This window comes from Zonotrichia leucophrys, chromosome Z (assembly GCF_028769735.1).
Source record: "Zonotrichia leucophrys gambelii isolate GWCS_2022_RI chromosome Z, RI_Zleu_2.0, whole genome shotgun sequence".
Taxonomy (NCBI): Eukaryota; Metazoa; Chordata; class Aves; order Passeriformes; family Passerellidae; genus Zonotrichia; species Zonotrichia leucophrys.
This window is the reverse complement of record NC_088200.1, coordinates 36,698,347-36,713,846: the sequence shown is the minus strand read 5'-3', so window position 1 is coordinate 36,713,846 and position 15,500 is coordinate 36,698,347. Positions and strand designations below refer to the sequence as shown.

Sequence of the window (15,500 nt, the reverse complement as noted above, 5' to 3'; positions counted from 1 at the left end):
TTAGCAACACCCCCAAAAAAGTCACCACAGTTCTGCATATGTAATCATTGTAAACTAATTTTTATATTGTTGTTGCTGAAAGAACTCCTTCTGATTTTTCTAAGCTGGAATGTAACTGTGTCCCATACAGCGCACACTTTAAAACAGCATCCTTTGGAATCAGTGGCAGGCCAGCCCCTTACCCTTCTGCAATTGCAGAATTGCATGTGAAGATATGTTTCAACCTATTGTTTTCTGGTATGTCTAATAATATTTTTAGTAGTGCCATTTTTTTCACTGTCTCACAGTGACTGAATTCTTTCTGATTTTCTTTCACTTGGAAAGATGGAAAGAGGGAAATTTTTAAAAAGCAAAGGGTGATATGACCCATGGAGCTCCCCATTTGTCAGGGAGCCTTCTGAACAGGTGTAATATTTTGAGCTACTTTAATTTTTTTGTCTTTTTTAATTGAGTAGATGCCACATTGAGAACAATTCTAAATTGATTTTTCTGTGTTTAACATGTCCCTACTAATTTAAGTGCAGATGGCTACAGAGGTGAGCACAGGACCCATTCAGTGCTCACTGTAAGTTATAATGAAAATAAAATTAAATGGAAATATATAAGAATATGAAGTTGAGGAACATCAGCACCAGCATCTTCCAAGTTCAAAATCTCCTTGATTTATTAGAACAACTGAGCTCTTACTTTTGACTCTGCAATAGGCAACAGCAAATTCTCCATACCACAAAACACTGATTTTCATGCTCTGCTGGAAGATTTCCATGGCTCTGAGATACTTGGAGGAAATGAATCAGAGAGGAAGTTTTTTTTTCTCTCTCCTGAATAACATTGCCATTTGTTTAAAGCAAATGGCAAAAGGGATTAAATCACACAGCAGTGTGATACCAAAGTCAAAAATATGTCATTATATGTCACCTGCAATTAGTATATTTCAAGAAACACTTGCTTTTCACCTCTGTAGAAGTCAGATTTTGTTGTTCTGTTACTAATTTTCTCATCTAAAAACACTTTTCTAATTTCTGAAAATAAACCACAATAGGTGCAGCACTGTAACATAATCTTTCAATTAAGGCAGCTAATGTTATTCTGGTTTTCTTTTGTACAGTAATGTAAGTAATGCCTATCCTGTGTAATGTCTGTCTGATTTTATTCTCTCTATTATCTTCTCGTTTAGACATCATTCATTTGTGGAGGGAAGTTTAAAATAGTGCACATCTTTAAGGTTACGAATGGAGTAAAAAAGATTGCCTGACCCTGTCTTTTGAGGTACCACTGGTGTTGGTGTAAATCTGCACACCATATTCAGGCTTTTAATAACTGCAGACTTACTAAACAACAACAGGATGATGGCTGAATCTTTCTAATTTTTCTCACACTTATGGTTCCACCAACTTCATTGTAGTGGTTTAAGGAATCAGTGGAATTAGTGGTGTCAACAAAATTGGAGTTTTGTGGATTATCCCCTTATATGCATATTTATTCTTTACCTTAATTGTGTTTTTTCCATGGATAGAAGTTTCAGGGAAGTAGAGGATGAAAGGAGAAAGCAGAAAACCATGGGCAGAGGGTTTTTAGTCAGACAACTGGTTTATAGTGAACTGGATCCTAAGCTCCAGCTCTGGGATGTGCGGAGATGTGACTTGAATAGCAAGTCTGCAGGGGAAGAGGTAATCACTCAGGAAAAGGGCCACAAAACAGCAGTCTTGCTGGTTGTTTGATGTTAAGAAGATTCCTTGGGAGGTCTTTCTTTTCCTTGGGAAGTGCTCTCTCTGTGGGTGGAGACCTGGCTGCAGTACCCTGCTTTAGTACATTAAAATATTTTGTATGTATTTTGTAATAAAGTTAGAGCCTGAAATAGAAGCACTAGTGTAAATAAATAATTCATTCTAATAGCTGAGCGAAGCTGTTTATGGATGATCAAATTTTGCAAGATATTGAGTATGCAAACACACCCTGTTAAACCATGTAGCTGAATCACCAAGTGTATCTGTCTGGCTTAGTTTGGAAAGTACAACCTCATTTTAATTATTTAGTATAATACTTTACATATTCCAACATGGAATATAGCCTGTAGCATGTTGTACAAAAATAATGAAGTGTTAGTAATATGAAACCTCCTCATCATCATCTGCTGTTAAATATTTATTAAGACACTGGGGGAAGATTGTCTGTCTTGTGCGGGTATTCATCACAGGAGCCCCCAGCTGCCTTCCAATAAATTTCATTGGCTGTCAGCAAACTGGTAGAGGAGATTTCATGGAATATATTGTTCCCCCTTGCCAGATGCGGTAGAAAACTTCTTTTGGGTGTGAATTTTTAGTGGGGCAGTAGAGAGGAGGAGCCTTGTCGCTGGTATGGAACTTAGTTAAAGTTTAAAAAGATAGGAAGACGTCCAACAGTCACCTGCTGGGATTCCTTGAGTGTTCCTCAGAAGTTTGATCTAAAACTGGGACATAAATGATAAAAAATAGATATGACTTTTCTATATTTGTTTAGGATCTGTTGTAGAAAAATCAAACCCATGTAGTTTAAAAACAAGTCATTAAATATATTCCATGATAAAGAATACATGAAAGACAGGGAAAGCAGGGTTTTTGGCAAGGATGATTTTTTCTTTCTCTTCGTTAATTGAATTTTAAAATATAAGGTAATTGTTGCTGACAGAAGAACTGCAGGGAAGCTGTCTTCTGTGCAGAGCAACTTGCCATTGAAGAACAGTGCCACTGGGGAGGGGATGAAGGTCTAAGCAAGGCTCCTGCATTAAACACAGGCAGTTTAGAGCTGAAGTGAAAATGAATATAGGCAGGTGTTTTAAAACTTGTAGTAAAGGTGAGGTAGAAGGAGGAGGCGATGAATTCAGGCTTAAGGGTAAGACCAGTATTGCTCATACACAGGAGGAGTGGTAGCAGAAGAGAGGAAAGTGGATCCAAGTGCTCTCCACACACTTGTGGGATGGACACACATGCTTATTTGAGAATTGTAGGGTTTAATGGCTTTGGTGTACATTTTTTCCTTTACCTCTTGTGCCAACTGTTTTCACAGCAGTTATATGTTCACACAACTTTTAGCAAACACTTAAAAAGAGCATTCATTTCAAAATATTCAATCACACTGAAAATTCCTATGCTTACAATGCAAAATATGGGGAATGTGCAACTTTTCAATTTTTTTCTTCATTTTTTTCAAGGACTCCAAGAAGAAAACATAAGTGCATATACTTCCTGCCAAAAATGAATAAAAATGGCTGTGCTAATACTCAATATGTAATAAAAATGTAGTGAATATTTCCCTTAGTTTTGACCTTGGGAGAGAAGAAGTATCTTTGCGACTGTAGATAATAGGCTTCTCTCAGATGCTCACTCATATAGTCGTGCTTGTATTTTTCCCTGTATTAATCAACAGCAGCAGCTTCTATTAAAGGGTAAGATTAGCATGTAATTGATTTGAAACAGGTGCTTTGCCTGATTTTTTTCTTCTGCAGCAATTCTATATATTGACTTAGTGCTCTTCTGCTGGTCTCTTTGAGTTTTGATCTAGTCAGCTTTTATGAGTAAGAAGTGGTGGATCTGGTCTGTTGTTGGGAAATTACCCTATAAAACCAAAGTGCTTAGGAGGAGACTTGAGTGTTTTATAAATTACCTCACTCTTTTGGCTCTTGTAACAGAGCTGTGCCCTTCTGCTACTCAAGAAAATGTTTGCCAAAGTCCAGAGCACTCTTCTTTATGTTGCACCTGAAAGACTGGCCAAACGCTGGGGACTAAATTGATTTTTTGCCAAGGTCTTTGATTTCATGTTTATTTCAAAGTGAAAAAAAACCCCAACAAAACAACCCGCAACCAAAGAGTGTCCATAAAATATGAGGCAGAGTTAATCAACACTTTAACATCTGTCTGTGGTAACAGTTCAGAAGAAGAGTTTTGATGTGTAAATGTCCCCTTTTGTTTCAAAGGGAATGACTTCATGTTCCAGAGACTGCTTTTTCAGGGTTAATGCTGGCTGTTTCTCTTTTTTGGGAAGGGAAGGAGATAAAACCTCACTGCAGTGTTTTATCTTCAGGGTGCAAATTGGGACAGTGGGTGAGGGAAGTGTATGGATGTACTGGCAGGCGGCAGAAAGGGGAACTGGTTCATTGTCCCTTGAGTCCTTGGTAGTGCTGTTTGTGTCTGTAACTTTATGGGGTTTCTGTTTCTCCGTTCAAGCAGGAGCATTCCCTACTGATGGCCGTTTTTTTTGTTTTGACTTCAGCCTGCTGGCCAAATGACTTCAGCAGATGATGGGCTGGGAGGAAATGGTTGCAGACCCCTTAGTTTACACCCGCGTTGGACACCTAAAAAAGGAGGCTGAGGGGGTTTTCAGTGCTTCCCCGCCGCCGTTGTCAGTGGGCAGGCGAGCTGCCCTGCCCCTGGAGAGGTGCTCTGTGTGGGTGTGCTGCTGCCCTGGGCGCGGCAGGGGCCCTGCGGCGGCAGCTGGGCACGTTCCTTATGATCCTGTGTAGGAAGAGTGTTGTTGGGGTTTTATGGTTCTTCCCTCTTGATCATCTGAGTGCAGCTGTGTTTAATGAGCTGGAAAAGAAGTAGGTCAATAAAACATGTGTTCGTTGTTAGCAGAATACCTGTTGGACCACGTGTTTGTCTGTAATTGACCATCTAAAGCTTCAAAGCTTAGCACAAAGACAATTTAATACGGAATTCATACTTAAATAAATTAATAATAAGCGGAAGCAGACAGCTGTCAGGCAGTCTGCCCTCCCAAGGTGAGACTGTGGGTACTTAATGCACAGACAAATTATGATTTTAAGTCAGATCTAATTTTAAGTCTCTCTTATTGATATGCATTAGAAAAACAACATGCCAAAAATAGCTTAGAACCCGTGTGCTTCAAAAACCAATACATCTGATAACATAGCCATGTAACTTGGTTAAAATTTTAATCAACCTAATCAATTTTAATCAGCATGCTATGAATTTGATGTCGAAGTGACACTATCAGTATTTGAGCTTGAGTTAGTTTTAAAATATTTTCTTTGGTAAACACCAGTGTTAGAAATAGTATATTTACTGGGCCTTAATAAAAGGAAAATGACTGCATCATCACTTTACTCCAAAACCTGGAGTATGAGTTGGAACTTTATGATAAATGCAATTCTGCTGGAATAAATATGTATTTTGTGTTTCTGGTGCCAAGAATTAAGTCCAAATTGTCTAGACGAAACTTCTCTGAAGACTTATGAGGCAAAGCCTGAAAACGGACCTGCATTGTTTTACCTAAGCCAGCAATTACACAAAGAGTAGAAACATGCAGAATAATGGCAATCCCAGTAATTTTACCCTGATCAAAAATGCAGCATTCAGATACAGAGAAGAGTTATGTTTCAGATCTTATTCATCATACACTTTGAATTCCTTCTGTTCTCTGTCTTGTAACAAAAAATGCACCAAAATATGCTAAGGCTAATTAATGTAGGATATCTTCAGAAATAATTTCTCATCTGAATTTTTGTGTAAAGATCTCTTACTCATGAAGGTGATTGTTTGTTTAAGAAATACAGTGGCTGCTTTTTCACAGGGTTGGGCTGGTCAAAAGTAAATAACAGCATTACAATTCCCAGACCGATTTTCTTGACTTATTCAGTCAGCTAGAAATGGATTAGGCTCCTCTTTCCTTGGAAGCTTTAGGGTCAAAATATTTTTTTCCCAGTGTTTTTTTGAGACCTGGTACCAAGTTCAGTTCCTGCTGTGAAATCAGCTTTGTTGAGTTGTGAAGGGCCTGGTTTGTTGATGGTATGTGAGCTATGTTCAACTGCCAGTGAAAGTGTTGGGAATTGTGCTCAAATCATCAAGGCTCACACATAACATTTCTATAGAAATTGTTGTGTTCTGGATCGGTAGCAGCAGTGTCTTTGTTGCTCCAGGTGTTGCCCTGGTGTTCCAGGTGCCCAATACCACCGCATGGTGTTCCCTTTCTTCCACTAACTTTAAACAACTGAACCTGCAGTATGGAAAATCCATTGCAATCTGGGAAAGTCTTAGTAGGCCTTAAAAAAGGCAATCAGAACTGGTCATGGTGCCTTTCATGGTGAGGAAAAGGGAGAGAGGCTGAGGTGCTTGGAGTTCCTGGGGGAATTGGCTGTCTGTTGCTAATGAATCCACATGGAAAATGCTGGGAGCATCATTTGAGACAAAGAGCTGCTGTGGGATTTGCCAGTGGATTTTTCAGTGGATCCCATGGGGAGTTAGGCTGCCATTTGCTGTTGAACTGTGGTGGCAAATGAGAGCCTGTTACCCTTGAATTCCTTTGAATATCCCAGACCTGGTAGACTTAGCACTGGTTGTTAGGTGTCTGCTTGGGCTTTGCATTATGCATGAGTGCCAGTGTGGGGATTAAATAGAGCAGCTCTGCCATTTCAAATAGCTGTGGCCTGAAGCTGATGTGTCAGCTGTCACTCCAAATGAACTTGGTGCCAGTTGTTATAAGTACATGTAAAACCAAAACCCAACTCTGTTTATTAATTCAGAAGGCTATTGGTTTTGTGACTCTTCAACGTATTTGTTGCTAAAAGTGGCATAAATTGCTCTTCATTTAATGCAGTTTTATTATGCAGTTTTTATTTTGTAAAGGGGACCAATGTGACAGATCTCGGAGAGTCACAGCAAGGTAATTGTCTGCAAAATCCATGTGGTGCATTCCTTCCACCCTCCCCGCCCCCCCCTTTCCAACCCCCTTTCCTCCCTCCCCCTTCTTTCTTCCCCTTTTTTTTTCCCCTCCTTCCTTTTTAGAAATGACTAAGAAGTAAAAAAGTATCCAGCCTGCCCTAACCTCAGAGCTTACCCTGCTTTGAGGAGGAGTTTGAATCTGAGGCCTTCTGAGATCCCTTCCAATTTGAATTATCCTGTGGTGCTGTGAAATCAGGGTCAGAGCTAAAGGAGGAACACTAAGGGCTTTCTGTTCAAAACACAGAGACTTGAGAGGTTTTTTTGTTTGGAGTGTTTCTTAGTGCCTTGGTTCTTCTGTCCTTCCCACAATCTTCACTGTGTGCAGTCTAGCCTTAACATCAAGAGCTCTGATCCTAGGGGAGAGAGAGGAGGGGTGAAGGGGGTGAAGGAGAAAATCTGTGGCATTTATTTGATGTGGAAGTGCTTACATCTTATGACAACAGACAGGAGGTGAGAATCAGTGTGACTAATGAGTTGTTTACTTGGCTTTTGTATCCCCTGCCCCCCCAGGTACATGGGCTGTGCTTGTTTTTATATGTATTGATTTCAGATTCCTGCAAATACCATTCCTTTGTCCTTCACCTTGTCAGCAGTTTGTGAGATACTACTAATCCTGTCTCTTAATGCTGTGGAAAAGGTAGGGTAGTCAGGATGTAGAATGCTACTTGTTTTTTCTTTCTTTTCCTGTACAACAGTAACATGTTTTCAGCCAGAAGCTGTCGTTTCTCAGAGTTTGGACCCAGACCCTGTTTGAAAATCTGAGGTCCCCTTATAAACTCCCTTGAGAACTGATCCCACATATGACAGGCCTGCCATCTGCCATTGTTTTTATATTGAGGTGATCTAAAAAAGATGGAAAGAGTAGAGTGCCTCTCAAACAGCTCCTGATGTTTGTCCTCATGGTACCAGACCTAAACCCAAGGAAACTGGAGAAAAAAATTGAATTTTAGTGTTGAATTTGACAGTGTCTGTGTGAATGAGACAATCTGTGATTAGATCCAGAATTTGTTAGAAACAGCCTCTAACTCCTTTTGCAAAAATTGGTGAGGAAGACTGCTGGGAATGCCTGGGGTTTCTTTATTCAATGAAATGGTCTTGGCTGAGATTAAAAGGAGTAAAAGCTGTACTTTAGGAGTATTTAATGCTGAGGTGTGGCACAGGCTACAAGTGCTGTCACAACATACCTAACATTTGGTCACCAGCCTCAAGCATACCCTTTTTTCCCTTGGGTGTTTGACCAGCGCAACTTTGAAAGAGTGGATTTCTCTGGTCTGCTGTTCACTTTTACCTAGGGTATCCATGATGCAGCTGTGGATCTGGCCTGTTCTTAAGGAAAGACTTACCTGGAATATTTAGGAGAAATATTTTTTATGTAAGTGAAAAACAGGTGAAGGGGGTTTCAGTTTGTGCATACGTTCTGGGGGCCGTGGTACAGAGAGATACTGACAGAGTAGGAGGGAGCAGAAGGCTGTGCCAAGAGTGGACTGTGCAAGGATCTGAGCTACAGCTCAGTTTTGGTAAAGCTTTGGAAATAGTCAGGGAGTATCTTCTGCATTTATCTAACTGTGAAAGAAAAACAGTGCAGATGAGCAAGTGGATGGCTATGGCCAGGTACAGTGCTTTGGTTTGTCCTCTCTGGGAGGGTGTGAGAGCGTGGCAGCAGGCAGAGCCCAGCCCGGGCAGCAGGGGTTGGGCAGGGGCTGTGTCCAGCTTTTGCCCGGTGCTGGTGGTGTGGGTGCTGGTCTGGTGGGCGCGCTGTTGAGCCAAACACAGCCTGCCAGAGAGAGCGTCTGCTGGTAGCTTGGAGGAGAGCGGAAAAAAGGGTAAGTAAATGCTGAATTTAAACAAAGGGGGTAACACAGAACTCATTTTATAGCTGATTTTGACAGGTGAATTACAATCACATTGACAGAAGCTCATAAAAGGCCAATGGTCTGTATTTGTCTGACTCTTGATTCATAGTGATTCTGATGTTTGCCTCAGTGCAGCAGAGAATGGGCCTGGAGAGGGACTGGGGAGTTCCCATGGGTGCCCCAGCTGCCAGGGGATTGTGGGAGAGCTTCTTGGGTGTCACTTTCTAATAGCAGCCCCTTTGCCTTGCTGTCTGCACAAATAATCAGTTTGTTTTCCTTTTTTATTTTCATTAAGCATTCTCAGCTCTCAGAGTTCTTTAGCAGAATCAGCTGATGTTTTCAAGTCTTGTTTCAGAAGTTTCCTCCTTGTTTTGGGAGAGCATTTCAAGAGGAAGGTTTCTCCCACCTTTCTCCTGCCTGGTGTCAAGGGCAGCTCAGTTTCCCCATGCTACACCAGAGAGCTCAGGGGAGGCTTCTTGGCTGCTGTTACTGTTCTACATTACAACAACCAAGGCTGACTGGCAGCTCAGTCCACTTTTCTCAGTCTCCCTTCACCTGAAACTGTTGTTACCATTCTTAGCACTTCTTCCGCACTTCACATGCACTACCCTTGGGGCACATCACGCTGCTGCCTGCGATACCAGCTGGTCTGCTGGCTCAGCTGCTTCCAGCATGGCACTGGGCAGAGAGACAGCAGCCACCCTCCCCGATGGCAGCCTGAGTGTGTTGGCCTTGGGGACGCATTGTGCTTTTATTAGGCAGAGCCTGTGTTGAGTGCCACCTGAAGTGCATCCAAAACCAGCCCCTTCCCTCCTCAGTTGGATTAAGTGCAACCTTTCCAGCCCGAAGCCACTCAATGCCCCAGCAGCAGCTGTGCTCCTACCTCCTGGGTGCTCTCCTGCTGTTCAGGTTTCCCAGATGCAACATATTTAGGAAAAAAAAAAATAAAAAAGAAGCTGAACTAGTGATAAATCATTTATTTTGATAGTGACAGGGTCTGATTTGTTTTTGCAGAATGCTGAGAGTTTTCACTGCTCAGCTCTGCTGCTTGTAGTTATAACAGTTAATGAGAAATGGTTTGGAAATAGCTACTGTTTTAATTGCTGAAGCAATTACTATTTAGTTTTGATGGTGGAAAATTATTGCATGTAAGGTGTTTCTTTTCTGTGTATTTTTAAATTTGTAATTAGGCTTCTCAAATTATGTACTTCATAAACTTTGGAAACAGATCTTTCAAATAAGTGTTTACTCCCTGGTATTCTTATGTACATAACTTGGGTAATGTGAATAGACTCACAGGACTTAAAAGAAATATTAATGTGGGTAAAATTACCCAAAAATGTAAGTGTTTAGAAGTAGAGGAACTTCTGCTAGTAGGGCTCTTTTTAATAAATAAACAACCCAAATGCATCCAATTTTCATAAAGGTAACAGACAGACATATTTTTGCCTTCTTCTGTGGGCTGGAAATTGCAGTAATTTTCTAATATAATCATCAAAAAGAAATAAATGCAGATATCATCTTCAAAAAATCAGGCCTGTTTGACTAAATTAGGGAGTCAAGATTTTCTATGTTATGTGTTGCAAGTAACTCACAATCAAGCAAGACTTACTCTGGATTTTCATTGAGACTGAAACTTAATTCAGAATAAAACAGTAAAAGAAAGACAAATGAAGACTAATTTTTGTAACATTCTGTGTTATCCCGCTATGACTAAGCTCATTTACAAATACCTTGCTCCTGCCATTGGCTGTGCAGTCTTAGCAGCAAGAATAAGATGCATGTGGTTTATGCTGGGAGCTGCAGCCCCAAAGCCTGTTTGCTCCCCCCAGCTGTGAGAATATCAAAGAGGAGAAGATGCTGAAGGCAGAGGCTGCGATATGATGTGTTCCCACAAGCCCATTGCATAATCATCCTACACTGCTCCACACAGTCCATGCTAGGGAGCAGCCAGAGAGCCTAGGCTTTTCAGGGTGCCAGCAAGCTTGTTTTGCCTTGAACTCCTGCCTCAGCAAACAAGACTGATGAAAGTCTCATATATTTGGGGAATGCCAAATGTGGGCACGTGTCACTATGAATTGCCACCAGCTAAGCGACATGGTGTGTAAAAACACAAATAGATCCTTCACAGCAGATTTCCATGGCACATACATGTGAGAAGTAGGGACCAGAGCAAGCATGCAATGTCTCTCCAGCTCTGCATGACTGATCAAGGCTCAGAGAGCCCCAGTTCTTGGTTTGCGTGCTTCTGGCATTACCGTGCTGTACAAGGAGTTCAAATCTCCCTTTCTTTCTACAGAGTCCTTTTTTGAGAGGGAAGAATGAAAATTTAACCCTCCTGATGTAATAGAAGAGTCGGTCAGGCTAGGATTACAGTGAAAAGTATTGCAGCATATCCATTACAGATATTTTTCATTGCTATGCATGAGGATACACATTCTTTGTTACCTAGCCTGTTTTTATGGTAAAGTTGCTTTGAAGAAATACAGATGTAGAAAAGTCAGGTACTGAGATGCAGGTCCTGAGGGCCCAAAGTGCTACAAAGTGCTGACTAGGAATAAAACCCAACTGTAGTCATGTTGTTTTGGTTTATAAAGCTATATATGGATCATCATAGAAGTGTTCATTGTGGAATGCTGGAAAACAAGTACCTGATTCTCTGCATTTGTGGGAGAAAATTGGAAAGATAACAAGATTGTTGTGAAATAATGTTCTAGTGTTTGGATGCAAGTGTTTCTCTCCGCGTCACGCCAAAAAGATCAAGACAGAGTGGAGTAGGTAGTTTATGTCAATAAACACAGGTAAACTTGGTAGAAAAAGCTGAATGCAAATGCCAGCCATGTAGACTTCTAACTTTGGTCACTTAATTCTTTTGCATCCATAAAAGGAAGGCTTACGAATAAAATTCTGTGTAATGATGAAAACTATATTAATGTTACAACTGTATTACTACTAGCAAAGATACTGATTATATGCTGTGTGCTTCCCTCCAGCTCAATTCTGACCTTGTTTATGTCTTTCCATTATTGTATATCTGTTTAGTAAAGTATGGCTACACATTTATAATAATAATTATTATTAAGGTACCTCTCACCAGGCTGTAGTATAATTTGTACTAGAGTACTGTTTTCCTTTCCAGACAGATGCAGCAAACTATAAAATGGTGCTAATGAAAAAGTCAGAATTTGCCGTTTTTGATGGCAGGGGCAGAAAATGCATTGTCCTTCTCTTGTGTGTTACAGATCTGAGCACATCAGAGACCCACGGTTCCCAGAAAAGTGTTCCAAACCATGGATCCATCCAGTCACCACAGGTAGATGAACTGCTGCTGAACCACCAGCCTGAGAGCCTGCAGGATGCAGAGAGTGGAGCCAGAGTAGAGGAAAAGATTGTTTACCTCTGATAACTTGTTTTCTAATCTCAGTAGCACTTTGGAAAGACAACTGTATTTGCTTTTCTAAATTTCTGTAATTGTTCTCTGTATGACCATCTGGCTTTAAGGGTAGTATTTAATAGTAAATGCAAAAATTTCCCCATAACAAATATAGCAAGTAAGTTATTTTGAAGGCATTGTTGTATAATCTTTAATTTATGACATGATTTCAAATGCTTTGCAAGAAGCAATGAGTAGCAGGGGAGACATAACATTTTGAAATTGTAAAGGTGGCACCAAGGACTGTGAAAGCTAGTGTAGATTTTCTTGAGTCCTCTTCTTACAAGGATGAGCTAAGAGAGATGGGTCTGCTACTTGAGATTTCAGTGTGTATCAGTAACAGCTGTGATATAACATGAGAAGACAGCAATGTAACAATGATGGCTCAAGTCTTTGCTGAAATGTGCTATATACCCTTAGCTGGTGGGTCATTTTCCTTATCTTCTAGCTCAGGAACTGCTCAGAAGGGGATGTTTTTTATGGTCTGAGCATAATTGCATAATTGTAAGTGTTTTCTCATGTCCCAGGGCTTATTACTATTTTGATACTACTGCCAATTTCTGTGCAGAGATGCACTAAATCAGTTATTGTGTTGTAACTGTTCCTCATTTCAGTAAGTGTCCTTACACGTTAAAATTTACCAGATGAAACTATCTCACTGGTCAAAAGAAAAGAAAGGGGATAAATAGTAGGCTTCAGTTAACTAAACTCTTCTGAAACTCCACTGCTTTCCTATGTAGAAATCAGATAAATTTCTGCTTTCAGATTCCTGGGATTCTCTGTCTCTGTCTGTAGTCTGTACAGGCAATAAGAAACCTGTCTTGTGCGTTTTTGTGCCTTTTTGTCTTTCTGAAAAATTCATACACTTCTGTCAAACTAAATAAATGTTATGTGCATTTCTATGAAACTGTAATTTTGATTCATTTTGAGATCCTCCAGAGAAATAAAAAAAAACTGGAGGAAAAAAAACCGTGTTCAGGCCTTGTTTGCACTGAGGTGTGCTGCAGATGTGTGTTGCTGGTCCAGCATAGCCAAAGCCATGTATTTCAGCTGACAGAACCAAGGATGTGCCTATCACCACTCAGCATGGCTGATGGCATTGGCAGGGGTGCAGCAGAAATGCAGCTGCACAGCTCCTGGATGCTCCTGCACAGCTGCCTCACATCTGCCCACATCTGCCCAGCTCAAGGAGCTGAGGAACGCAGGATTACTCCCACCCCTTTGACTGGATCAGCCCCAGGTGCCAGTGGTTTCCATTTTACCCTAAGCCTTGTGTTGTGCAATGTCTTTTCAGGGCACAGAGTCTTTCTTAGGTGTGCGCATTTGCCAGCAAGGGTGTTCGGACTGAGAAGGATTCTCTTCCAGGGACTTGGGTGCTTCAGAGAATACCCGAAAGCAGAGCTTTCTGAGCTGCATCTTACTGGCCTCCAGAGTAGTAGTTCAGTTGGTATTTTGGGCAAACAACCAAGCACCTGGTGTGATGAGCAGGATGTGATTCTCAGCTGTATTAAATGATCTGCAAATGCCATCAGGGAAAGACTGGGCCTGCAGATGTGGTTTCTGGTGTCTGTGTTCAGCTTTCAAAACTCCTGCTAACCTGACAGCACTTTAAAAACATGTCTCTTCATAAGAGAAAAAAAAAAAAACAAAACCAAAAACCTCTTTTAAACCTCTTTTATAATATCTAGAACTGTTTTGTCTTCTTTACTTTTCACAATTAGATAAAAATTAAAATGTGGATCCAACTTCTCTTAAGGGCCCCGCAGTAGGGACAGGGAGTCAGCAATGAATTCAAGGTTGCCACCTCGACAGCTTCTTGGCAAATTTCTGAGTAGCCAGACTAATTTCTTGGGATGCTGTATACCCCAGGATATGTGCCTTGCCCAGAGACCCATGGGAAATTGAGAAAAAATGAGCAGTTTTCTCCACAGTTACTCTGTCTGCATTGTATTATGCCTTGGCTGTAACATCTGGTATTGGTTACTGTCAAATCCAAACTGCTGGATGGATTGCTGCTTTCCCAGTTTGGTGTGGGAATTCCCACATAAGCGTCTTGCCACCGAGAGAGGAAGAGATGATGCTGCTTCTCTCATCAGTTTTAATTGAGGTGCTGGGAGCTGAAAAGCGGCTGGCCCAGACTTCAGCTGTTGTGCAAATTCTTTAAGTCCCTTAAAATCAGGCAGCATCTTATTTTGCTCACCTGTGTTTACAGTAAAACTTCTGGCATTTCAGAAAGGCAAAGGCAGGAAACAGGTGGCCTCTAGATTTAGGTATTTTAATTGTAGAAAATGTTTTAAGTATAGGCCAGTATGGTCTTGGCAGGTGCTCTTTGTAACAAGATGTATTATGCACCCCTGAACTCTGTCCATTATTTAGGCATTTCTTAATACTTAGCAGAATTTAAACACAGCCCCAGTGAGACTCAGCTATTTTAGCAGTCTGTGTTTTCAGTTGCCATCAGGCATATATTAATGCTGGGTCATCTTTTTTAATTAGAAAAATATATTCAGAAATTCTCTTCACCTTTTTTATATTATTTTGAGGCTGGCTTACTTGCAAAGCCTGGTTTTTTTCACTCATCCCATATATGGTGTTTTCTTTTTTGCTATGCTTCTCAAAGCATCTTGCCTCTGAAAACTCAGAATCTAATTTAATCATTAATTTCAGTACTTAAATTAAGGGAACAATTGCTGTACTACAAATATCCATGGTACCAGGATGAGGTTTGTTTGTTTTTTCTTATTTTTTTTTTCTCTCCAGCATTTTCTCCTTAATGCTAGTGAAGTTGTCATATCAAGCAACTTTAAAAGACTTTTAAGAGAAACTTACAACAAATCTTTTCTTCAGCAAGTTTACAGTAATGGTAGAGAATAAATTAATGAAGAGCTTGAGTTACAGTGTTTTGGATCCAGACCCTTGGAGTTGTGCATTCAGTCATTCGTAGAATGAGACCAAAAGGAAGGAAATTCTTCCCTTGGATGCTGTTTGAGTGTTAAGGTAAACAACACACTTAGCTGCATTTCTAAAAGATTTTTCACAAAGGTCATACATGTTATTTTCAAATTACTAAATTAAATACAGATTAGGCTATCAGCAAAACTCCCCAAAGTTTGTTTACTGAAATGGTTAAAAAAAATCTCTCGGTGTTCCATGTAAGGAACACAAATAATTTTACTTAGAGAGTGCTGTTAGCCGCATTAATTTATATGCCACCCACTTAGTTCAAGAAAGTCAGTAAGATTTTTTGCTGCATCCTAATCAAGTAGGTGCCTATTTTGTAATGTGCCATATTGCTGCTAAAAACATTTTTGCAGCGTGATCGTGTTCATGCAAAGAAAAAGACATTGTGCTTTGGTAAATAACATGTGCAGCTTGCTCAGGCTGAATTTTGAAAACACTGGAGAGTTGCAGATGAGGCAGTTTTCCTTGTGCATTTGATGACAAAATGGGGAAATAGTGTGACTATTGATGACTAATGGGATAGGGTTTGGATAACTT

The 15,500-nt window shown here is 40.5% G+C and overlaps 1 protein-coding gene across 14 annotated transcripts in view; it reads left to right on the top strand.

The window, feature by feature from the left end:
• ARHGEF28 (Rho guanine nucleotide exchange factor 28) overlaps positions 1–12,903 on the top strand; it is a 117,820-nt gene extending 104,917 nt beyond the window's left edge. For all 14 annotated transcript variants that reach the window (XM_064735938.1, XM_064735932.1, XM_064735934.1 and 11 more), the window contains one exon: positions 11,812–12,903. In XM_064735938.1, coding sequence (XP_064592008.1) covers positions 11,812–11,972 — 161 coding nt within the window. In that variant the 3' untranslated portion in view covers positions 11,973–12,903. The remainder of the gene's footprint in view (positions 1–11,811) is intronic.
• The last annotated feature ends 2,597 nt before the right edge of the window (positions 12,904–15,500 follow it).